At 36.7% G+C, this 25488-nt stretch overlaps 2 protein-coding genes across 6 annotated transcripts in view; both read right to left on the bottom strand.

The window, feature by feature from the left end:
• Positions 1–4519: 4519 nt before the first annotated feature.
• On the bottom strand, positions 4520–9186 carry gstr (glutathione S-transferase rho). The gene is made up of 6 exons (XM_066715999.1): positions 8891–9186; positions 8452–8517; positions 8003–8108; positions 6518–6636; positions 5965–6053; positions 4520–5214 (listed from the first exon to the last, which is right to left on the bottom strand). The coding sequence occupies exons 1-6, from the start codon at positions 9056–9058 to the stop codon at positions 5082–5084; spliced, it is 681 nt and encodes a 226-aa protein (XP_066572096.1). The 5' UTR covers positions 9059–9186; the 3' UTR covers positions 4520–5081.
• Positions 9187–15401: 6215 nt separating this feature from the next.
• Positions 15402–25488, bottom strand: part of fhod3a (formin homology 2 domain containing 3a) — a 248677-nt gene continuing 238590 nt past the window's right edge. For all 5 annotated transcript variants that reach the window (XM_066715994.1, XM_066715995.1, XM_066715996.1 and 2 more), the window contains 3 exons: positions 24546–24723; positions 23312–23473; positions 15402–19475 (listed from right to left, as the gene is read on the bottom strand). In XM_066715994.1, coding sequence (XP_066572091.1) covers positions 19393–19475; positions 23312–23473; positions 24546–24723 — 423 coding nt within the window. In that variant the 3' untranslated portion in view covers positions 15402–19392. The remainder of the gene's footprint in view (positions 19476–23311; positions 23474–24545; positions 24724–25488) is intronic.

Here is a 25488-nt window from a genome sequence, read left to right as displayed (position 1 = left end):
ATAAATAATACATGATTAGATCATTACCAAGCTCACCATCTCCAAGATACAATAATAATTTGCATGGTAACAAATTAATAATGGTAAAACTTGTTTGGTAAAATAATATTAATGTGTTTATGTATTTATACAACCTGTATAAATATAGTTCATAATATAAGTTAAAAGTAGATAAACTGTTTTGAATAATTTGTAAAATAGTTAATTAATTAGCTACAATTTGTATGTGGCATACAAAACCATCCTAAAGAGGGCAGCCTAACTGCATAAATAGAACAGTTTTCTTTACACATTGATGGTGTACATACATTTCCATTATATAATTTTTAATTACTATTGTTTTTAAACCTAGAATTTGAAAAAAAACAAAAAAAAAAACGGTATAAAACATCAAACAACCAATACAGTTTGATCTAATTATTTTAATAATAATACATTCATAATAAAAATGTAGCAGCCCTAACAATGTAAATCTGTTAACATACAGTGCAATGTATCATCTTTAGTAACCAGCACCATTTGTAGCTCTCTGTGTAAAACCAAATTGGTGAGCCACAGCTGTAAATGGAATTGCTTGAGAAGCCAAAGAGAGAGAATCCCTTAAATTCCACAGTTAAACAAGTTTGGTAAATGAGAATGTGAATATAAAAAATAGATACCGCATATAGTTTAGCATCCTAAGAAAACAAATATACGAACAGATGCCTCCAATAGGCTCAAGGAAATTGAACTTATATTGGCCAGAGAAATATCTAAATCCAACCACCCCAGAAAAATTCTATACTGATTATTAAAATAAATCACTACATGCATATTGCCATTTTAAGACTTTATACAGAATTGAAGTATCTGAAATTCCTGATACCTTTAACAACAAATTGTGGAAGAATTGTCAAATTAATGGCATCCCAGCATTTCAGTTGTTCTGAAAGCTGAACTACAATATCAGAAGGCTTGTAATTTAACCAGATATGGGCTATAATCACATTCCATTGCAATGGGCAAACATAAAACCTCAATTCAGAATGTAATACGATACAATACAATAGAACTTTATTGATCCCTGGGGAAATTTCACTGTTACAGTATCCTTATACAACAGTATAATAAAAATTACAAATATATACTAAATAAGACATTATAATAGAAAAATTATAAAATATAACAGCATAATAAAATGTAAATAAGTAAAGCAGCGAATTTGCCAATGAGCAGTAGCAGGTTTGCTAATAAGTGTCCGGTTCTATTAACTATTCTATGAACTGCTACCACCGCGCTGACTCAGGGCCATGGTGTCCAACAAGCCAAAGGACTCATTTTAAAGTCTGATGGCAGCTGGCAGAAAAGACCTCCGGTAATGCTCTGTTGAACACCTAGGCAGAATCAGTCTATGACTGAAAGTGCTCTTCTGCCTGACCAGTGTGTCATGTGAGGCATTGTCCAATATGACCAGCAGTTTGGCCAACATTCTCCTCTCTGCCACCACCTTGACTGAGTCCAGGCTGACCACCAGAACAGAGCCCACCCTCCTGACCAGCTTGTCCAACCTACTGGCATCCGCAGCTCTGATGCTGCTAGCCCAGCACACCACAGCATAGAAAATAGCACCTGCTACAACAAACTGGACAACAGAACCTGGGCCTCCTCAGGAAGTAGAGTTGGCTCTGACCCTTCTTGTATATGGTCTCTGTGTTACCAGTCCATTCCAGCAGGTCGTCCAGGTGCACTCTCGAGTACCCGTAGGACTGGACCACCTCAGCATCAACTCCCTTGATGGAAATGGGAGTTAACGGAGCCTTGTTCCTCCTGAAGTCCACCACCATCTCTATGGTCTTCCCTACGTTGTATTGTAGATGATTCTGAGAGCACCACTCAGCGAAGTCCTCCACCAGGTACTCCTCCTTATGTCTCGCTCTAACACACCCAACAATTGTAGAATCATCCAAGAACTCCTGCAGATGGCATGTCTCAGAGTTGAATCTGAAGTCCAATGTGTAGAGAGTGAACGGGAAGGGGAATGCACAGCAATACATGAACATGGAGAAAACATGACTTACTAATTTAGTAGTTCGCTTGACAAATCTTTACTTGAGCATCTGATATGAAAGGTTATATGATAAAAACTAACAAAATCCTTGTGTTATGAAATGCCATTTTAAATGTCAGGTAGCAAATGCTTGTAACCTAAACAGGAGATTGAAACCTATGAATTTGTCCTGAGGATGAAGTTTGAATTGACCTTCTGATGCTGTCCTGTGTGAAATAAAGAACTAACAATGCAACTGCCATTCACAATCCACTAGAAAGTAATTTATTTCATTTACCACCAGAATGGACGAGTCACATTCCTTCTATCCTGTAGCTCACCGAGTGTTCCTCTGAAACACTGCCAAAACGCACTGAATCAGATAAATTGTCAGTGTCCGTTTGTTTGTTGGAAAGCAATCAAAGAGTAATTAAAAGGAATAATTGTGCTCAGAGTGCAGAGTTCCGGTCAATAACCTTTTGCTCTGATTCCTAAAATAAACAAATAACTATGAAAACACTGCCACTTCCTTTCTCCTTACATAAGTTTACTATCCCACTCCCCCTCCTTTTTTAATATTTGGGTAAAAACACCCAGAATACCAAAGCATCCCTTGAGAAAAAAGACTAATGGAAAACAGAATATGCCCTATCAGGAAAACTGCATTCAGAAATAAGGTTGCCCATAATAGACTACTTTTTAAACTCTTAATCACATACACTGTATAGCAGTAGTGACAAGTATAAATATATCAGGCAAATATAATCTACATGTTACTATTTACCTTTATGAACAGCCACTCCATTTCAAAATATCTTTAAAACAAATTTATAAGGAGCTAGTTCAAAATTGTTTTATCACAAGACACAATTAAATGCATACATATAACAAACCAAGGTGAAAGATTAAAATACCACATGCTTGAATAGTGAGCATGTTGTGGATCTTAAAATCAGCTCCGATATGATCTTGAGATATTCAAAAATTAAATTTCAGCAAATACAAACATTTGCATTTTCATATATGGTGGGCCATGGTTTCAAAACTGACACAATAAATACACCGATCAGCCATAACATTATGACCACCTGCCTAATATTGTGTAGGTCCCCCTTTTGCCACCAAAACAGCCCTGACCCATCGAGGAATGGACTCCACTAGACCTCTGAAGGTGTGCTGGCACCAAGACGTTAGCAGCAGATACTTTAAGTCCTGTAAGTTGCGAGGTGGGGCCTCCATGGATCGGACTTGTTTGTACAGCATATCCCACAGATGCTCGATTGGATTGAAATTGGAGGCCAAGTCAACACCTTGAACTCGTGATTCAATCACTCGTGATTGTCACCAGAGCTGCAGTTTCGGAGATGGTCTGACCCAGTCGTCTAGCCATCACAATTTGGCCCTTGTCAAAATCGTTCAGATCCTTACGCTTGCCCATTTTTCCTGCTTCTAACACATCAACTTTGAGGACAAAATGTTCACTTGCTACCTAATATATCCCACCCACTGACTGGTGCCATGATAACGAGATTATCAGTGTTATTCACTTCACCTGTCAGTGGTCATAATGTTATGGCTGATCAATGTATATTTTAAATTTAATCACAATATTAAGTTTGCAGAAAGATTATACATGTTTCATTGTCAAATCCCTCAAAAAACAGTGCTTTATTATGGAATGTTATTGCCACAGGATGTGAAACCTAGCCTGTTCTGAAGAGGCTGTATTTAAATGTTTACTTAGTTTATTATCAGCATTACATTTAATATGCTTATGAATATACCATCACACTAAAAAGGGAATTCTGGTTTGGGACCAGCTCATTGGCTAAAGGCATAAACAGCGGTTTTTTTGATGGTAACCACTAGGTTGTTTATTTGGAAGGGGGTATTTTTTTAAGTTTGTAGCTGAACTGCAGTAGTAAGTGAATCCCATAGACCGTGATAAGGGGGTTCTCAAGGAAAAATCAAATAACAGAAATGTATCTACAATGGTTTGGTTTGATAATTTCCTTTCCAGGCATCTGAGAAAACCTGGTTATTGTGAGGTTATAGTTTAAGCTTTCAGTGATTCATATGCTCTTCATTTCAATGTTATTTAGCTGTTTTTTTTTTTTTTAAACAGGATGAAATACATGGTTAATCACAAACATACAATGTTCTACGTACACATTTCAAGGGTAACTTTACTAGAAGATTAATTTACAAATTAGTAAAAAAAGGTACACAAGATAAGGATGGTGATGTTATCTAAACAGGTCTTTAGAAGTGCACAGTCTTGCCTCCTTATGTTAATGAACAACTCATTCCATAATTGCAAGGTTATAGGAAGTGTACCAAAGCAGTCCCACACTGGGGGGGGAAGGCAGGACTAAATCCTGTAGAAGATGCTGAGAGGATATAAGGAGTGACCAGAGATTGTAAGTAGGAAGGAGTTGGGTGTATAAAGACAGGAACTATGCTGAATTAAATTCAACTCTGATTAAAACCAAATCAGATTTGAATAGAATGTGATGGTCACTTTATTAATAAGTTGTGAATCTTTGAGTTTTGATATACAAACAAGTAAATCCATACAAAAGCCACATCAAAAGGCAAGTTATTTTATCCACTTACTGCTCTAAGCACTTGCTATTGAGCAAATTACAGTGAGGAAAGAGACTGCCATTGCATAGCTGTTCTCTTGATATATGCGCTCAATTTGCACAGAAGCAGCCAAAATGCAATAATTTAAAGATTTTAGTACCAAGGCAATTTTACCCAAAACACCTTAACAAGCTTGAACTATGACTTAATTATGGTCTGCAGCATATAAACCAACAAAACAAACTGCTCTAGTGAATAGTGTCCACATTTCCGGGATTGTCAGATTTAAGATTACACAACAAATATCAAGAGGGGAAAACCGAGACATATAGCTTCAAGCCAATACAAAACTGTCAAAAGTACTTTCTTAAAGAGTGGTTACACAGCTTTCCCCATGTTCGTGATCAGTAGCTATGGAAAACTGAGAATGACAAATCTTCACAAATGCTACAAGGTGAAACCTGTGGCGTTACAACTCCTTCAGAGTATCCATTCCTTGAGGATTCTCCTTCCAGTGAGGGGGCCAGGAAGCCTGGACACTGGGACGATCTTTTAGCAGGTTATAGTAGTCGGTCAGTTTGGGGTACTTCTCCTGGGAAAGCCTGGAAAATAAACAGAATATGAAATAGTCACTACAATCCACCCAAGGAAAGGTGAGGAGTTTGTTAAGTTGTAAAGGTCTTCATTCTCACATTTTAAAGATTTGGCATTTATAAACCTGTGTGAAGGCCACAACTCAGACAAATGACAGGAACAAAATAAATGCTGGAATTTGTTTGGGGTGTACCAAACTTATATACGTTTAATCTATTAGGGATGAACACCTTCAGGATTTATAAAAACATGAACATTGTGTTTACATGTCAATTAGAGTGGCAATTAAACTGTCAAGGACCACAACAAATGTTCAAGTCCATATTCAGAAAACAGGTTAAAATAGACCGATCATTCTGGGAGTGTTGATGAATATCCCAGTGCCACATGGATGAGAACTGGGAGATTAAATGTATGCTCTCATTTGCAGTCCCAATTTAGAAAGACCATTTAACAGGGTCAGCAATTTTCAATGATGCATTAAAACCAATACAATTACCCGACAGGCTGATACAAATTATTCACCACATTGTGGGCACACAATTTCCATACATTTGTTTACAACCACAGTTAAATAACGCCAGCCAAGGTACTCACTGTGCAGATGGAATGTCAATGTAATCAAACAAGGCAATTCAAGTGTTATAATACTTTATAATGGTTTCCCATGAAAGGTGGAAAGGTCTTCATTAGCAGACATTAGCTTAAATTCAGATAGATTCCACCCTTACAATTTCTCAAGTTTCCAAGGAACTCACCCAATGCGAAAGGCAAAAGCGATCTGTGGGAACACCATCACATCAGCCATGGTGAAGTTTTTTCCAGACACATACGACCCTGCATCCATCTGAGAGCAGAGAACATGTGCTTGAAGTTGCTTAGTTTTAATATACCAGAGCGGAGTGGCCATATTTTGAGGAGGAAAACAAAAACATGCTGGTCTTTTACAAAATACACAAATTAAACCGAGCACACTGGTTATTGATTAAACACTCAACAAAAACACTACATAAACTAACGAGACAAACCAGAAGAGACTTAGCAGAACCAAAACATTTGAACTCAAGGACCAGGCCTAGCCCTCACATGTCCCACAAGTGCCTGTCTGGCTGATTGACCAAGCAATGACAGTATTGCATGTGACCACATCTATAATGCGGTCAATTAGTCAGTTTCTTTGGTTTGTGAACCAAGTTTAGTTTCAAGGAAGGTACATAGTAGGGTACATTATAATATATTAAAAAGCATAATTGTTTTTTGGGGAAATGCAAACTTTAATGTCCAAAAACAATGCCTTCATAAAACCCTTACCTTCTGAAAGTATTCTTCCCAGAGTTGGAACTCCGTAGCAAGAGCCTCTTTGTGTCTCTTCAGTGCGGACTCATGGCGCTCAGCCTCAGGGATGCGCCATGTGTAGTAAATGACATCAGCTGGAACAGTGACAACATGAGTTCTCCATACATTGCAAACATAATTCTTATTGAGGAAGATAACCGGATTAATTTAATGTATTCTACATGCACAAATCACATCCTACACTAAACAAATCTTGCCTCAAAGACAGCATAGGACTACTTGGAATATGTGCTCTAGTACAGTATGGTTTTGTTTTTTAGTTTGAAGAGGCATTGGAAAACACCATCCTTGCAGAATAACAGAACTAATATAAATTATAAAATGGTTGGTTTTAGTTTAGTCAATAAGTTAAATGGCTAACCATTAAAAAATGATAGAGGTTTAAGATCTGCCAGCAGGTCAACTTGACAGCTCAACATCTGTAGTCAACAATATCAACTGGAAAACACAGCAACAGCAACTTAGATGCGTCTCACTGGCACCAACACAGCCCAGGTAGAGAGCTCTGTTCACACCTGCAATATCAGTTCACCCGAGGACAGCAGGCATGTGCATATGGTCTGTAACTCTGCACTTCTGTGTTCAGTTCTAAATTTGAAAGATCTCAGGATGATCAAATTAAAAAGACACAGAAGTACCTTAGATTAAAATTAAAACTATTAGGATGTCATAATTGCGTTAGTTTTTATGCAGGAATCTTCTTATTCAGAACAGGCAAATGCAGCATTTGTACTAATTTTACACAATTAAGCGCATTTGCGGTTTGCTGAACAAATCAAATAGTGTTAGTTTACAATCAAATAGCTCCGACTGACAAGATGAAGTAACTTTTGTCCAGTTGGAATACAGCCAACATTGATGCAAGCCAAACAAACAATGGCAGTGGGGCAGGCACATGTTTCAAGGAAGAACATACAGCCATTTCAAAATGAATCATGACCAGGAAAAAGTGAGAAACCACTCACTTATAGCTGGCTCTCTCTCTCACTTCTTTGGGAATGATGACTTAAATTTGTAAGTTTTTAAGATGACAGAAGAAACTGAATTCGCCCCCCAAAGACCTGGCAATTCAACATCACTATTTAAAAACAAGTGGGATTGTTAAAACAAAAAAAAAACTGAACACCAGCTGTGCAACCTGAATATTCAGTCTGTTACAAAACAAGAAAGCAGTTTCCAAAAGCATTTTAAAAATAACTTGGGAGATCACATGAAGATGGGCATAGAACTTTCTGAAAAATGTTTGGCAAGATCAAAAGCATTACCGACCTTACAGGGAGCCCTTTTAGAAATTCTATAATTTAGTACAATAGCTACATTAAAGTCTAAAATGGACAGAAAAATTGTGAGATTAAACCATAAACACAGTTGCTGGTATACTGGCCTTGTGAATAATACTGGGTCTGATATACACTGGTAACTATAGTCAGCTGTTTTTACCCATTTTCTGCTGCAGAGTCAAATTCTCAAACATCCTCTGGTAAACAAGTGCCTGCTCCCCAGCCCCCTCAGGGATGAGCACAGTGCCCTGGGACTTGAACTGGTTCTGTGGAGGGAGGAAAGCCATCACTACTGTGGCAACACACTGCCAAGAGGACATGAAAGCCTTCATAAACAGTCAGAGCTGAAGCACAACAACAATTAAAGGAATAATGAACACACAAGATTTGAATTGTAACTTAAAACTGGTAAGGTACAGTATTCTTGCTCCAGTAAAACCTGATCATAAAAAGTTAAGAAATGTATATTATGCTACTGGGTCTTACTCAATTATGCAGTGTCCTATACAACAGCATATAAACCCCTAACATTTTCAGAAGTGAAGTGAAGACAGGTCTTGAATGCACAGGGTCTTGTAAATGACTTGGGCGAGTGCATTTTGAACTTACCTCCAAGAACATGCAAGCGCCATAGGACTCGTTGAGTATAATGTTGCCGTGCTTGAAGCTAGGAAGCTGCAAGGCAAATGGGAGAAAGGACTTCACACCGAGCAAACAGGACCTTGGACTCAAAATAAGCGAAATTAATAACCCAGAGCAATAGAATAGACCAAAATCAAATCCGTGCAATTTTAAAGCAAAGCAATCAAGAAATTCAAGTTAGCATGTAGCCTACACTTAATTTCTGAATGTCTTAATGTCAAAGTCTGTTATCCAGTATCGTACATTCCCATTAAACCCTAATCTTCAACCATGGGAATGCACGATACTGCATTGAAACAAATGCATTAATATAATATAAATATAATAAATCACGACCTTAGTTATTCTAACTACACAATACTACAGACATTTATGACGAATTACTGTGGCCATTGAAAGTGCCCACCTGTCCTCTGGGATTGATCTCCAGCACCTCCTTTGACTTGTGCTCCTGTTTCTCGAAAGAGAGCATTTCGTGCTGGTAGCCCTGCAAATGCTTTTCTTCTAGTGCAATCATGACCCTCCAACAAGGAGGAGAGCCCGAGCCCCAGTACAAAAACATGTCTTTTGCCATTGTCGAGGCCGGGAACTTCGTACAAACACAAGCCGAAGCGCAGCAGCTGTAAGACTATTAAAGCGGCAGCAGACGTTCAACTACCAACGACAAACTTACAACACGCAGCCTCTGCGCACACACTCCCTTTAAGAGCCCAGGTTCAGCCAAACAACACACAAAGAGGGACATGCTTAAGTCCCCCTGCTAAATCACAGCGCCACCTAAAGGTGACGTTGAGAAATTCATAATTTCATTTACATCACGTCCAAGCCCCAATGCAGTGTGATGTATACAATAATAATATATTTTATATATTAAAGGACTTTGGATGGAAATGTGACAGTTTTACTACTTTACATTATTTACTATACCTCATTACCACAATGCTACTTTGCTTTCCAACACTTTACTGTGGTTTCACCATGGTATATTACAGTGTTTATAATGAAAATTACATGAAAAAATAGAAGCATGGTCAAATTGAGTTTTAGACTATTTGGAGTTGCAGTGCAACTGTCAACTCCATTCCTGACAGTGAGTGTAATACTTTAAAGTTGTAGTTCTTCTACATCTGGATATCCCTTCACATGTCATACATTTAATGTTCTTCCTCTGAAAAGACTGAATAGGTGTTTCAGGAAAATATATATCATTGATAAATTGGTATAGGTTAATGAACAATATAATTATATTAAACTAATCACATTATTTTGAACGAAGGTAATGAATACGTTCAACTACAGCTGTATATGATCCCATATTTACTTTGAATACTTATCTGGATTACTCAAGGTAATATACATGTATTAATCACTCTAATTTTGAAAGATTGTTTTTATTCAGCGCTCTTTAAAAGATAAGTAATTGTGTCCCAAAATAGAATAAAAATAAACTGCAGAAAATTGATTCACTCGTGGCTACAGCAGATGATTCTTCTGGCTCATACATATTATGCTGAGATTTCATTATTTCCTGGGATTTATCAGAACTAATATTTTTCTCTTTCTATCTGGACCGATGTGCAAACTATAACTCATAGCAGAATCAAGTACATGCACAAAGACTAAACTCATTCCTTGAGTTTGCTGATTTTCCCATGGGAGGGCATCCATTTTTTTCATATCTGGAGAAAAAAATGTACACATGCCACACACTTTTGAAGAGAAGCTCTGCTTAAAGCCATCTCTGCAGGACAAATGACACATATGACAGCTCTGCAAGTTTAGAGAAAGAGGAATACATGCCAGTTGGTGTTACATAACATTGTAAGTTAAATCTTCATACAATTAAAAAAAAGAAATACTGAAGAAACGGTTATGAGGAATTGAGCATAGCCAGAATATAGCACAGCTCATTGTCTCCATGAGCCTGGCATTGAGATATCACCTCCCCTGGGTTCTCTTGAATGTACAAATCTCTTCACCTTAAGTACTGTGTACTGTACTTTTGTAACATAAGACACCAAAAGCTTGTATAGAGCGTGTGATACGACTTGTCAAGTGAAGGCAGAGAAAAGTATTCACTGCATTTAAAAATAAAACGTACTGAACCCCCACAAAAAAAGTACTGTCCTCCAAATTGTTCTGGGTAATTCAGTATTTCCCAAATACCCCTTAAATTATACTAGTGTATTAGCCTTATATTATTAGCTTAGGCAGTTTGCTTCAGATTGCTTGTGCCAAATCTGTAGATGTAGTCACAGATTGGCTGAAGTATATACCATGGCCCTAGATAAGATGTAAAAAATGTAACTAAAAAAACTAAAAAAGTTAAGTGGCAGAGACACTTCCCCCTTTCCCCTTCTGAAAGGCATAGTGGGTAATCTTGCCCACAGATCAAATTGAAGAAATACTCCTTTCATCTCCAACACTGAAGCTGATTGGCTCCTATATATCATCACGCAGCACATTTCTCCACATTGCTACACCCTAGCATTAGCTTGGGATTAGTTTTGAACTGCTGATCTCTATGGTAGATTGCGGCCACAGCTTTTCCATTACTTTTGGTTTCAATCAGCAAAGCGCAAATAATACAACATCAGGGAAAATATATAATTTCAATGAGGTTTGGCTCTTAGAAAGGGGCAACTAAAGCTTGCAGATACAATGAAACCAATTCCTTGGCTTCGCAGAAAAGTTCCTTTATAGCAATGTCTTTAAAGTCTCTGGGAAAGTGTTGACAAACAGTTGTAACATATTATTTCAGTTTTCTTCCATACTAGACGTGAAGAGCTGCTTGGGCATCTTCAGGCAGCTTTTCTCAAGACCACAGATCTGCACAAATATAATAATGCACATGCTGTACATTCTTTCTCTTAATTGCTTCGAAATTACATGCTAACGTTACCTCATATAGCCAAGTCTTTTAAAATGTGACTCTTAAAATTGATTCTGACATCAGCGTGGTTTATAATCCCACATGTTTTTTTCCCTGCTAAAATAACATTAGTTTTAATACCATGTACATACGAGAGTAGTTTTAAAGTTCTGAGTCCAATATGGATGGATCAATTCTGCTACAGTCTCCTTGCCTACTCTTAACATATATTCCTTGACATCCTTTGGTGGTTTCATTCTGAGTAACATCTACATAATGCAACTGCTACTTATCCTACTATGTTTTTAGTCCTGGCCCCTGTCCTAGCAACTCTGTACTTCTGCAAATCTCTTCTGGCTGGCCTTCCTGCTTTCACCATTTCCCCGAATCTAATTCAAACATCTATTGCTCAGTTTATTCTCTCTGCCTCATTTCTTTCATGCTAGTGTATTTCATATATTGTCTTCTTATTGCTGCCTATAACATATTAAAGACAACAGTCCAGACCCATCGCTTTCATCACTAAGCTGTCCCTTCCTATCTCCATTCTCTCTTTCGATATCTCCTCTCACCATTTATATTCCACAGCTGTTATTCATGCCTTCCCTCAGGTGTCTGATTCCTAAGCTTTGCTGTATCACTTCTCTTGCCTCACAGTGGTGGAATGAGCTGTTCACAAACACAGTGTCTTAGCACCTTTCGACGCCTTGTTGACATGCATCTGTTTAGATTACACTTCTAGGCCCTAGAAATCATCTCCCTAAATAACTAATGAATAACTTCTCCCATTAGGTGTAGTCCTGTGTATGTTGCTATGTAGGTTATTGCCTGCCCTAGCTATACAGAACTAGCGCATATTTGCAGATTGTCTAAACTGAAAAACTGGTGTGCCATTTAGGCAAACTAAACTAAGTAAAATGTGGAAACAAATTTGAAAAGCGGGTTAAATAAGTCACATGAGCATACCAGTACACATAATTATATATTTAGGCATAAAGAGGGTTAACAATGCCCCAGCACTGTATTTGTACACATTTAAGTCACACTATTAAGCACTAAATGACAAAAGAAGTGATAGAAATATCATTTTTTCCAAGGATTGGAGTTCAACCCACCAGGTAGTAAATATGATAATCAGTTTTTCCTCTGTAAGAAGACCCTGTATGAAACAGCAGCTCTTCTTTATTTTCCTCAAAGAGAAACCTGAGATATACTTAAATTCCTTCGCATTCATAATTCACAGAGCGCCTGGTAACATAAGACCATTCTCTGTAATCATATTAAAAGGAGGACTTCCTTTGACACAATAACGCTTGGAATTTGTAGCATGCCTCATTTGTTTTTGATACCATTATCTACCTAATAAAAATACACAGTTGTGCAAATGTTCCAGTGCCGGGTGCCAAGGTAGCAGTGGAGTCTTCTTGATATCAATACAAGAAAAGGGGGGAGAAAAGGAAAAGGAGTAAATTAAGAACTGTGCTGAAACCTAGAACAGTCAACAGTCAGAAGAGAAATGTGCTTTGTTCTGATGTATGAGCCCGAACATTCGTGTTCAATCTGCCTGGTTTATTATACACAAGTGGCCGCAGAAGTAATTGCATCAAGAAGAGCAAGGGCAGTAATCAGATCCAGACGTGTTAATTCTAGCAGCAGCACAGCATTGTGATGGCCGTCTGACATTCGGCAACACCTGATGGCTGCTGAATTAATCAGCGTGCTTCTTCAATGGGCCGATTCATGGAATTGATGCAACTAATAAAAATGTTTGAAAAAAAGTGAAACATAGAATGATAGATTGGTGGAGAACAGGTGCAAAGGGGATTAAACTGAGCCACATGCTATTAATAAAAATAAATAAAATAAAAAAGATCTAGAATGTTCCTTTTCAAGTCATTTTCAGACAGACTATTTTTTGTTTTTGCACAGCTGTGCCTTGCGTGGGGAGGTTTCTCCCCCCCTACAAAGACATTGCGCTCTCTGTAGGGCACATCTGAATGGGTTCTGTATGGGACTGCATTACGGATTTAACCACATCCACAATACATTTGACTTTACTCACTGCCTGTTGACGAGGGACATAATAATGTATTTGTAGGCTAATTAGCTATATTTCAATAAATTCCCTGGATGTCATCCTCTGTCTCCATTTAGTGCCACATCTTATTCTAATCATCCATATATATGCAATGCAGTTTTGAATGAATACACCCTCTATTGAACACAGGCAGATTACAATTAAATTGTCATTGTCTGAGTTTTATAATATTTCAGGAACACCTCTGCTTGTCACTGTCTACAAATGTTTTGTTAAAAAATAACAAGTTAATACAGCTTTTCACTGGATCACATCAATATGTGTAACACAGGCTGTAGACTAATTTCTTGGTTACACAAGTAGTTATTTTTTCACTCTTAATTGTATGCACCTTCATGCTTTTGTCTTTTGAACCAGATTTGCAACCTTACGAATTTCCATGAAGGATCCTAAATCACATGGGAATCCTTGGAAATGTTTCCAATATATAGTTTTGGTTTCTTTCAGCCACATGATTCGATTCATCAGATGAAAAAAGAAACAAACTCCGGCCCTTTCACATCCCTGAAAGCAGAACACCTGCAGCACACAAGGCAGCCGCTGGATGGATGGATGAACTGCAGGACGTTCGCAGTCTGTCTGCTGCCGTGACCTTCCCTTCTGCAGAGTGTGCTACTTCCCAGAGCGCTGCACATCCTGAACACATTAAAAGATCACAGGACTCCGCTGCTCTGCTGGACTCTCTCGGCACCGCAAACTCCAGCCAAGCTCCGAGGATTGCTTGTTATATGAATGATAGGAGGAAATGACTTTCTGTAAAACTATGGAAACTATGTTTTCTCCTTGGTTTTTGCTGGATTAATCATAATAATAATAAATTATATATAGTTATCATGAAGGTCAGCGTGTTTTGGCTTAATTGTGAAGATGATACCATCAAAGACTTAATGTGAATGTTCTCTTAATTTGCAAATAGTGGTTCAAACACTTGCAAATGGTGAAACAATGTTATATTAATTTACAACTAAAACAGATAAAAATAATCAATAAAGTTATTGCACATTTGGAACACTTAATCGGAAAAAATATGAAAAAGAAGAGACTGATTGATATAATCTGTTTTTACTATTGTTCAATTTAATATTCACTTCTCATATGTTATTGCTATTTCCTCCTCTTATATATTGTAGTGTGCTACGTTAAAGGAATTCTCAAGCAAATATCAGTTGCTCAACAGACTTCTCAAGTATGAATATTTGGTGTGAACATCTGTCTGACAGAGGATTCCAGACACAATCACATGTGTAGTGCATGAGGGGGGTCTGAAGTCTTCAGAGCCTAATATAGAGGGAAAGACTTCAGACCACTTTGATTGCAGTCACTTACAACTCACAGCAAATCATTTAACCTCTGTAAGTTTGATTCTTAATTAAGTCAGATGTACACTGAAGTGGATGTTAAAGATAGTATAAAAATGTATTGTGCTGCTACACAATTTGTCACACTAGAGGACAATAATAATAAGGAAAAAATATATATCCTCTGGTAATTCCTATATATGCATTGAATGAAAAGTTATATTTCTGTAAAGCAACACTTCATAATTCATTAGTGAGGTTGATGTAGCCTGGAAGGTCTATAGAAGTGATGGAAGGCAATGGTCTGATTAGGTGTTTTTTACTTACAAAATGCATAGTGTCACTGTAAATGTCACTGCACATTTTACTTTGTGTTGATTATAATAATAATTAGAACATGAGTACATACAATTAACAAATAAGCTCTTGCTTGTTTGGTCTCTAGTAGCTTAAGGAAGAAGAACTATTGAGATATAATTTGTCTTTGTTGTGTGTAAAACATAACCATTACCATAAGCACTTTGGTCACATTTGTAATTAAAGATTTTCTGCAAGACCTCTTTACCATCTATTAAATTGCTAATCTTTAGAAATTCTCCTCCATCAAGTCACCAGAAGTCAGATGAATAAATCACAGGACACAAAAACAAAATGTTTGAAGTTTACAGATTGCTTCAGAAAAGCTTTATTGCAAGTTGTGTATACATACTGCAGTAGGGGGTGGGTGTAAAACTGAAAATTCACTGTTTAAATAGTTTGTGTTGTCCATTTCTCACTTTAACATTGCATGGCACTGAAAGGGAGAGATTATGAGAACAATTCTGAAGTTATGGGAAACAATTTTGTCTCCTTTTTGCAAAAATATGCAGTGGAAAAAAATGCTTCCTAAGGCTTTAATATGAGTTCAAGGTGGGTGGATTGATTCAATCATCCTAAAAGGAGTATAGGAGAAAATGTACATATAACAGAAGCAATTTCACTGACATTAAATCAAAACACATAAGAAACTCCCTTATCTAGAATAAGCAACACATCTGTAGATAATATATTTTTTTGTCTTTTGTCTTTTTTTTACCATGCATGGCTTATTTTCTCTTAAATTACAATTCACAGAATAACATTGCTATTTAGCCTATATTACACTATTCTACACAAAACAACACAGAGCGTGACATTTACACAATTTTACAGCATTTGTCCTTCTGCTTTTGCTTCTAAATACTTTTCCATTTCAACTTTACATTTTTTTTCCTTTTTTACAATGCTCAGCTTACAACTGAGAAAAAACTGTGTCTAAAGACAGTGATATTATAATTTTTTTTCTCCATAGAAATTCATGCTACAGATGGTACATAAGGTGCTGGACAGTACGTACTACTGGCGCTTTAGCAGTATTATACTAGGTCTTCCGTATATCCCCCATGAGAAAACAATACAAAATGATAGTAGTGCCATGTTTACGAAGAGCAAGGAGTTCAGTAACTCGGGCATTGTGCTGTGAAAATTATTAGTGTGGATAACTTCAAGATATATGTATTTTACACTATAGTCCATTAAGCAGTTGTAACTTGTTATAATGTGCCTAATTTAAGATTCAGCACCTTGCCGGGCACTAATGAATGTAATAGAATACGTGAAAAACTTGTCTGTTTTCTTAAAATAAATATAAATCAAATACGGTGTTATCTACCTTGTGAAAGACAGTTTAATGGTCTGAAATGGGCAGATATTTATTGTTTGAAGTGTTGCTGAAAATGATAGCTGCCCAATTGTATCATAGTCATTACATTACATTAGATCCACATTTTATTTCCCTAAATAATTCAGAATGATTACAGACTTCTTTCCCCAAAGGCACTGAAGAATCTGAAGCTCGTCAGTGTGTGTGATTCTACTGCAAAACAGTCACTTTAAATATTGGACCTTTTCCTTGTCTTTAGTGCTAGTGGCAGTAAAGGACACTAAGCGGTTTTAAACTAGCAAGGGTCAAGAGCTAATCTATATTTTTTAAATGGCCTCCATAGAAACTAATTCATATCCCATTTGTAGCATGAGTTACATCTCCAATTTCTGTGTAAGATAACCTTTCCTTCCCTGTCTCATATTTACCACAGTTAGAGAATCTGATGATTTCGTACCATAAGCGTGTGCAAATCTGATGAAACTCCACTCTTTCTCCTATACACAACCCAATTCCAAGATATACTGTCTGTGGTTGAAGAAAAAAAAATCTGGCAGGAATACAGACAATGTCAGGGTGTCAGATTAAAAATACAACATATCATTACTTAGACGAAAGAGACCAACAGCGAATGAAAAATTAGGATGAGCTTCTTGATACAGTCCATTAGTGCCTACAGGTTAAGGATTAACATGAAAAAAGCATTGTCAGTGTTAAGAACGCATTGCTCAGCAGTCTAACTGAATGTATGATGCACAGAATGAGAAATACAGCATATATGATATATATTCTACATTAAGGGACCTTTTCGTTTTTGTTTTGTGGGTAATAAAGCTAACAAAAAACTTTAACGAGAGGATTCTCTTTTTAAAGGATGCAACTTGATTGTTTGAAGAGGTTATGCAGCTATCATAAGACTATCTAGACAAAAAAAAAATCTGTAATCTTAATCATGCTCTGCCTAACGAAGAGGAGACATAACAAGAAAGCAAAATGAAGCCCCTTGCTGTAGAATGGAGAGCCATGCAGGTACTGATGCGGATCCTTAACTATTCAACCTGTTGAGTTTATAATTGTGCTTTTACTTTTCTAACTTCCCTTTCTTACAGTTTTGAAAAAATAATAATGTTCTTAGTTAGCCGCCTGTATAAACCAAGGAAATTTTTGCCTTTTCTCTTTAACTTCCACTTCCTACCCTATTTCTGTAATTCCTTCTACCTCTCTTTTCTGTTGCAGATGCCCTATACTTTTGCGACACTTCTGACAGTGATGTATACTGACATCCTGTCCATCCTTAGCTGAAGAAGCAACGTGCACATCTCTTTCTCAGATACAAAAAGCTTATATAAAAAAGCTGTACTTTCACATTTTCTTTGATAATATACTATCCAGTTGGCTGCTAACAGACCTATTCTGTATACACACTTTGAACTTTGTCAATCACAGCTACTGCCTTCTGTGATATTACAGGACATTTTGAAGATACTTTTCCATCTCTTCCTTAAAATAGCTCATAGAGGAAACTAAACTCTGTTCTATTGCACTGCACTTTAACAGTTAACTTACAGGTTACTAAATTCAATTCCTGCTGCAGAGCATGTGAAGCCTGCTCATTTGTATATTTCTTAATTTTATATTCCTCTCAATATCCAAACACTGTTTTTCCTTTTCAGCTATGTCCATTCTAACCACAACAACAGTACAACCTGGCAATGGTTGAAACATTCACAAAGTACAGTACTGTATAAGGACTAATAAAGCATGATAAAGCAACCCGGAGTTAATCAGCTAATCATGCTGTGCTATAGCATTCTGTTTTCCGGCAGAAAACAAATATTTTCCTCTCGGACACATTGAGATATGGGTCACTCATTTACTTTCGCCTAAAAAAACAACCTCTCTAAAAACAAAAAAAGTGTCTAAAAACTTTCAGGGTGCAACACATGCTGCATTCTGCACCACCACTGTGATGATTTTGATATCAACTGGCAAAATAATTCTTCTAGTTCAGTCCCCAAGGTTTACTGGGTCATATGAATAATATACAGCTCTGGAAAAAATTAAGAGACCACTGCAAAATTATCAGTTTTTCTGATTTTACCATTTACAGGCATGTGTTTGGGTAAAATGATCATTTTTGTTTCATTCTATAAACTACTGACAACATTTCTCCCAAATTCCAAATACAAATATGAATGAAATGGAACGGCTGCCATACATGTAGAGATGCTGATTTAAGAAAAAATTGCAGTGGTCTCTTAATTTTTTCCCAGAGCTGTATATTCATTGGCAATACACACTCCCAACAGTTCTGCCTGTACAAAATCCCTCTATATTTTACTCACAATGAAAACCATTTGTGCAGTGTCAAGTATATTCTCAGGTTTAACTGTGCTGTTGCCTATGCTGCACACTATGGGACAACACTTGCTTCATGCTGCAAGCCTTATAAAATAATAATGATTAAAAAAATAAAACAAAACAGTAGACTGCAACTTAACAGGCAGCTAACCTGGTCTCTTCACACTGACAAGGCTACATGAGTTACATTACATTACAGCCACATGAGTGGCCAACGCAAACACAGCTCATACAGGAACAATTAACGCAACAGGGGAAACTCTACTAACCACATCAGTTTAAATAAACAAAAAAGAAAAAAAAAAAGCCATACGTTTTTTTAACTTCTAAAATATTCAAAAACAATCCTGATTTCTGTAACTGTTCAAAGTTTTATGGCTGAGCTGCAACACCCTTTACCAAAAGGTCTGTTTCTTTTGCTCTTTCTCCTTAACAATGTTATACAACACAAAGGAGCTCAGAGGTGATGGGATTGTCAGGAGTGGGTGTGAATGGCAGCCAGCTGGAAGTTGTTGCCACGGAGACGATTGACCCAGGTGCCGTTTTCGTTTCTCTTTTTCTTTTTGTGCTTTTACACTCTAGGCTGCTGGAAGTCTTGTCACACCTGCATTTCAGAGGTGCTAATCAGTCCCAGTGCTTTGGCCTCCTCTGGCGTCAGGCCACTCTTTAGTGTTCTCCGCACTGTGAATATGAAAACACAAAAATGTTACGACCTGGTTTGGTGTTCTAAAAAAACAACACAAAGAGAAGTATTATTTCAACTGGATCCTGGGGAAAAAAAACTAACAAAAAAAAGTCTGTGAGGATTCTGCTCCGGAGCATCAAACCACAGATCTTTCCCAATTGCATTAAATAAATCTGAGGGCACTGCTAGAGGACCATGCATGGGACTGTCATCTTTGGTCTTCCACATTATGAGTCCTGTTCCACTGTCCTTCTCTAAACCCCTTCTCTAAACTCCGCTGCAACCTCAGTGACTGAAAGGCATCAATTCCATTAGGGATCATGTCACTGTAATTATGATCACCATTAAAGTTGCATGAATATGATTCTGTTTCTCTGTCATGGTTAAAGAGTGAAACTTTTTGGAAAGAACTGAACCACTGCACAAAAAAATAAAACAATGGCACAATTACAAAAAAATGTATGTATAATTGATGTACTTTGTTTAAATTACAGAATTGTTACGTGATACAAACCTACTTCTTTTTGTTTTTTTAAACTTTAAACAGGTTAGTGTTATGAATATGGCCTGTAATCTCCTTTTATGCTGCTTCAAACTAAATACATATAGTCCTATTGAGAGACACAAAGTTTCCTTTTACTTGTGAATTATATTATTGGCTTCATCTCAGATGCAATAAATGAGAGCTTATAACTTCTAATTTATTTTACAAAATGAAATCTTGTAACAGAACAGGAAGTGTAATGTTCAGCAGTGTTTCTTGTGACCTGGAAATGCTAAAGTGTTGCTAGGTCCCAGATGTTTGACACTTCAGTGCTACCGGTAAAGTTATAGATGCCAAGTTAACTAATGTATTGGGTCTAATGTAATAATAACCATAACTACATTTTTTTTTTTTAAACACTGTGTGAAGTGAAACACATGATTGTTGATGTATTCCTTTCACCATATTCCACTGAGGCACAGAAGCAGGAGATACAAAAAACAAAACGTCAGCAGAGGACAAAGATTACTGAGAACACTCTTAATTTACTGTATTTATGGTGAGTTGCAAATAATAATAAGTATTCAAGCTTTGTATATTTTTAATACATCTATCTACATTATCTTATGAAAATTGCCCACACATTTTTCCTAGATGGAATTTAATAATGGACTGAACTACTACAGTTCTCATGATGATCCACAGTTCTATGTATTGTGTGAGGATAACCAACTCCAGACTTCTAAATAATCTCTAAGCATTTTACTATTTATGACTATTTGTTTAGCTTTGGAAAATATACCATCAAAATGTCCCCTATGAATACAGTTGACATGAAACTATAAGGAAATACATGGTACAGTAGGCAGGAAAAGTCATGTGTGTGTGTTTCTTATAATTGATGGTCAACTTCACCTCAGTCAAAAGGTTGAACTTAACCAGGAGATAAACTTGTTTATTATACAGAGGGAGCCAGATAATTCCTATACTTGTCTTCGTAAACATATCAAACACAACAGCAGAGGCTTTCAGATATGACCGATGAGAAGCAGCTTTCTTAGTTTTTACATTCTTTAGCATATACAGTGTGTGACATAATGCGGGTCTTATACATGAAAGCCTTTAAAAAGAGGGAAGAAAAGCTAAAATAATCTAAAAAGAAAAGGCAATAGCAAAATTCTTAAAATGATGTAGCATAGGGATTTGATATTCAGCTCCAGAAAATAGCAAAGGCAAAAATATTGTTTAGTTTCTTTTTTTTTTTTTAGTTATTTTTTAAACATTTTGTACAGGTGGTTTGTCAACTGCCAAAATCATGGCATTGTTAATTAATCAATCAATTCTTCATTTTAAATTTCAATTATTCTGGTACTCTCTCACTGCTTGCATTTTTAAAAACACATTGCACGCTGAACTCTGGAATTGTCCATCAGGTAATTAAGCAGAGATATAAACGGTTTTGTCAATATACAGACACATGGTACATTATTCTTATATTTACATAAGCAACATAATGTCTATATGGGTCTACATGACAGGAGTATCACCTAGTTATGTGGAAAACAAATATCTCATAAGATGCAACCTAAGGCTATATATATATATATATGCACACACACACGCACAACACTGCAAGCTGTGTTAATCTAAGGCATGACCAGGATAATTATTTTTTCCACCCAGGGAAGTCCAGATGGGAGCCAGACAGACACAGCCCACTTCTTACAAAAGCAGGCAAGTCCAACATTGGTGCCTGACTTTGAGAAGTCTAGTTATACAAGTTAGCACTGTCATCAGTCGCCAAAGAAAACGTGATCATCTGCCAACTGCTTTTGCCGTTTAATATTTCCAGCAAGTTACAAGTGAAGAAACAAACAGCTGCAGTCAGTCCAATTTTACATAGTAGAATTTTTGAGTCTGCTAGTCAGCTACAGTCTCTAGTGGATTGGCAGGCAATGTTTCATTTCACAACTATCTGTGACTTTTGAATAATATTTTATATGAAGCCAGTGAAACGGATCAGCAAATTAGGATGCAGAAAACTGATCATCTTTGCATGTTACTTTGGAGTTGAAACAATGGGAAAGGTACCAGATCCCATGTTTGCACTCCATCAAGGATTTATCTTTATAACTCTTGGTGGAATCAAGAAAACAAGACCAATTGTAGCGTAAGACTGTATGAGATCAGGGGAAATGCATATTTATTGTTGTTCCAGTAGAGTGCATCCCATGTTTAACTTTAGACAGCAGCAATCTAAACATACTTTCACAGCAGCACCACATATAGGCTACTACATTAACAGCTATCATAGAAAGCTACGATTCTAAAATTGGAGTTGTCATTTAAGGTCTTATGGTCTTATTTCCCTGTTATTATCATATGTCTTGGAGCTCTTTAAAATACATTAAGAAAAATGCAATCAGATCAATGAAGAGAGGTAATTTTCTTATAAACATTACTAACACTGCTTATAGTGGTGCATTTTCCACCAAACTGATTTCAGAATAGACTTCCTGTTCATTTAGACATACCTGCAAATCATTTCAATATATCTACAAATTACTTCCAGTATGTTGGCTGAGACTATCATTTCTGGTTTCCTGAGTGAACAGGAAGTGATAATCTCAGGCCACATACAGGAAGTAATTTGTAGATATATTGAAATGAATTACAGATCTCTCTAAATGAACAGCAAGTCAATTGCAAATCATTTTAAGATATTTGCAACCATCTCAAAATGTATTTCAGATATCTTCAAATGATTAGAAGATATATCTAAATGAATTGCAGATATCTTATTTTAAAGTGCATTTGAAAATATCTTCAAAACATGTAAAGGTATCTGAAATTTAGAGTTCTTTAATTTCAAGATATCTTTAAATATTTACAGATCTCTAAATATTTAAAGATATGATATCTTAAATACATTTACAGATATATTGACATATTTAAAGATATATTTAAATGATAACTTGTCTTGCCACAATCCTACAGGAGAGCTGATCTACATGACTTATAGAAATTCCCTCGGTTGGTCGGTCAATCATTTGGTCAGAACCTTGGGAACACAATTCTATAATGACCACACCAGTTAACTTTTTGGATCAACCTGGTTGCGCCTTGGCTTTCACTTTTCTATATTGCTTACTGTTTTCCTTTGATAAACCAAAAGCCAATGTACTTTTTTATGGTTATTTCTGTGTTTTCATTAAAAACATCCCTCGAAACAATAACGTATCTCTGTGTCTTCCCTGTCCTCAAGTTCTTGCTCTAGCCACAACTAGTTAGTACTGAACAAATTATGTAGAACTGGTAAGCATTTTGAAAATGTTATGTAGCCCTTACATGATTTCCTGTTTGCCCGTGACCTCTTCCTCTCCCTGGGTACAGCACGCTGACTTGGCACTTGTGTCGCAGACTTCACAATGCGATCCATGATTTCGTCAGCAGCGTCATCCGTAGCGTTGGGTGAGTCATCATTCATTGTATTCCAGGAACCAATGCGACCTATGAGACAAAACAGCAACACAAAAACCCATTCAAAAAGCAAAGTAGTTATAATTCCTTCTGATCTGTGGGAACTGTCAGAAGAGTCCTGTGTTTGGGATAACTGCCAGTTCCAATCCTGGGCCAACTAAATTAATGGAACCCATTTGGATAACAGAATTGGCTTACATAGTACATTTTCAAAGGGAAAATCAACCAGGGGTTGATATGTCGTACCACACCATAAGAACCGATGTCTTCCTTCTGTATTCAATAGTTTTGGCATTATTCATTACTCATAAGACTCATATCATGCCCTCAATACTAACTTTTGGAGGATGTTTATCATTCTTCAATCCCCCTTGTGTTTTGCTGGCACTAAGCTTAGAACTGACTAGGTCATTCCCAATTTGGACAGGACTGTATATGAATATTAAATCAAAATTGCTACATTTAAGTTAAACCTATATACACAATTGAACTTGAGAGTCATTAACTACTGTGTTGGGTACATTCATCCAATATTACATAGCTACTGACAAATGGATTGAAAGTGTTATGGTGTAAGCCTGGCATATAGACTCTCATGTTTATTAATGCATTGATATATTTATTATTTTCCCCATAGTAACAGTCTCTATATTCTCTAAAGTCACTAGTCTCAAAATATATACATTTACTATAAAAATAAGAAGTTGCTCAATACTCTCTCTAAGTCCTGTGGATATCTGCCCAGCTTGGTTACACATTCATGAGTGTGAAGATGTTTTAGTAACATAAAGAAAGGGTAAGGTTGCAAACCAACTGGAACTGGAATATATACAGAGAATAGCTATACATAACTACTGGAGAATAACTGCTGTTTCAGGGATCAACATCACAAAGCAGACAACACTGTCAACACAATAAAAAGAACACTGAATTGTAGATAATTTCAAAAATCATTATTAAGTACACAGCAGGGCCCACTACACTGACACGAGGCGAGACTGAGAACATTTAAGGATGAAGTACAGTCAGCATCACAGTTTGAACTTCATTTTAGGGTGAGGTGTGAAGTTTCACTGGAATATTCTCCAGGCACCCGTCTTACCCCTGTTGGCGCGTGTTCGAGTGCGGACCCCCGGCACCACAGAACTGCTGCTCTCCCCGGCTTGCAGGCTGCTCCTCAGAACGGCTTTCATGTTTTCGTGCTCGGCTGCATCCTCCGCGTACTGCAATCCCTGAGGCTGGTTCTGGCTGCTGGCTGGGGTGCTGGAGAACTTCCCTGTCTGTCAACAACACATCACAGACACACCAGTTATTTTCAACCCCCCCAAAAAAACAAGCTATTATTTAGACAAACTATTTGTACATGCCTTACTATATATATATATATATATATATATATATATTATACACACACACATACACATACAGGCCTTTATACTACAATGATACTCTTAATTTTTCTGACTCAATCTAAACATTTGTAGAACTTGAATTTATGCTTTGTGTATGGGGAATATAGATTTTTTATTTTATTTTTAAGAATCAGTTTTAGTTTAAAAAGCTTTAATCCACTGCCCAGAATCTTTTTTTGCATTTGATCACACAAGCCAACATCAGATACTCTTTCCCAGCATTTTTAATATTAAACAAATCCAAAGCATAATCATCTTAAAAACCACAGCGAACAGTTTTTGACAATTAAAAAATGTAAAAGAAAAGTAGAAAAAATATAGATTCACACATTTCTCTGTTCACACAGGGACAGGTCCACACCTGAAGAGAGAAGGTTATGAGTTTCCCAGGAGAAGTAAAGATTGAGAATTGGTGTCTCAAGGAAACAAGACTCAAGCTTTTCGTAACAGTTTAATTCAGTAACTTGAAAGGCTTTGTTCAATTTGTTTGAATTTTAACACCGACACTGACACTGACACTGCTTAAGCCTATACTATAGTAAGATTGTGTACTTCTTTCTCATAGCCTTATTGTAATTTCATACCCCATTGTAGACCAAGGGTAGCAACTTTCTTTGTTTTTAGGATTGGCTT

Source organism: Amia ocellicauda, chromosome 10 (genome assembly GCF_036373705.1).
Source record: "Amia ocellicauda isolate fAmiCal2 chromosome 10, fAmiCal2.hap1, whole genome shotgun sequence".
NCBI classification, from domain to species: Eukaryota; Metazoa; Chordata; class Actinopteri; order Amiiformes; family Amiidae; genus Amia; species Amia ocellicauda.
This window is presented reverse-complemented; position numbering and strand designations above follow the sequence as displayed.

Bases quoted from the DNA above. Each gene is read 5' to 3' on its own strand.
- gstr (XM_066715999.1), bottom strand. From the start codon at position 9,058: ATGGCAAAAGACATGTTTTTGTACTGGGGCTCGGGCTCTCCTCCTTGT. The intron at 6,637-8,002 runs GTAAAAACAGCT...TCACTGTTCCAG, and splicing joins GACTCTGCAGCAGAAAATGG to CTGATGTCATTTACTACACA. The intron at 5,215-5,964 runs GTGAGTTCCTTG...TTTATTTTCCAG, and splicing joins GCTTTTGCCTTTCGCATTGG to GCTTTCCCAGGAGAAGTACC.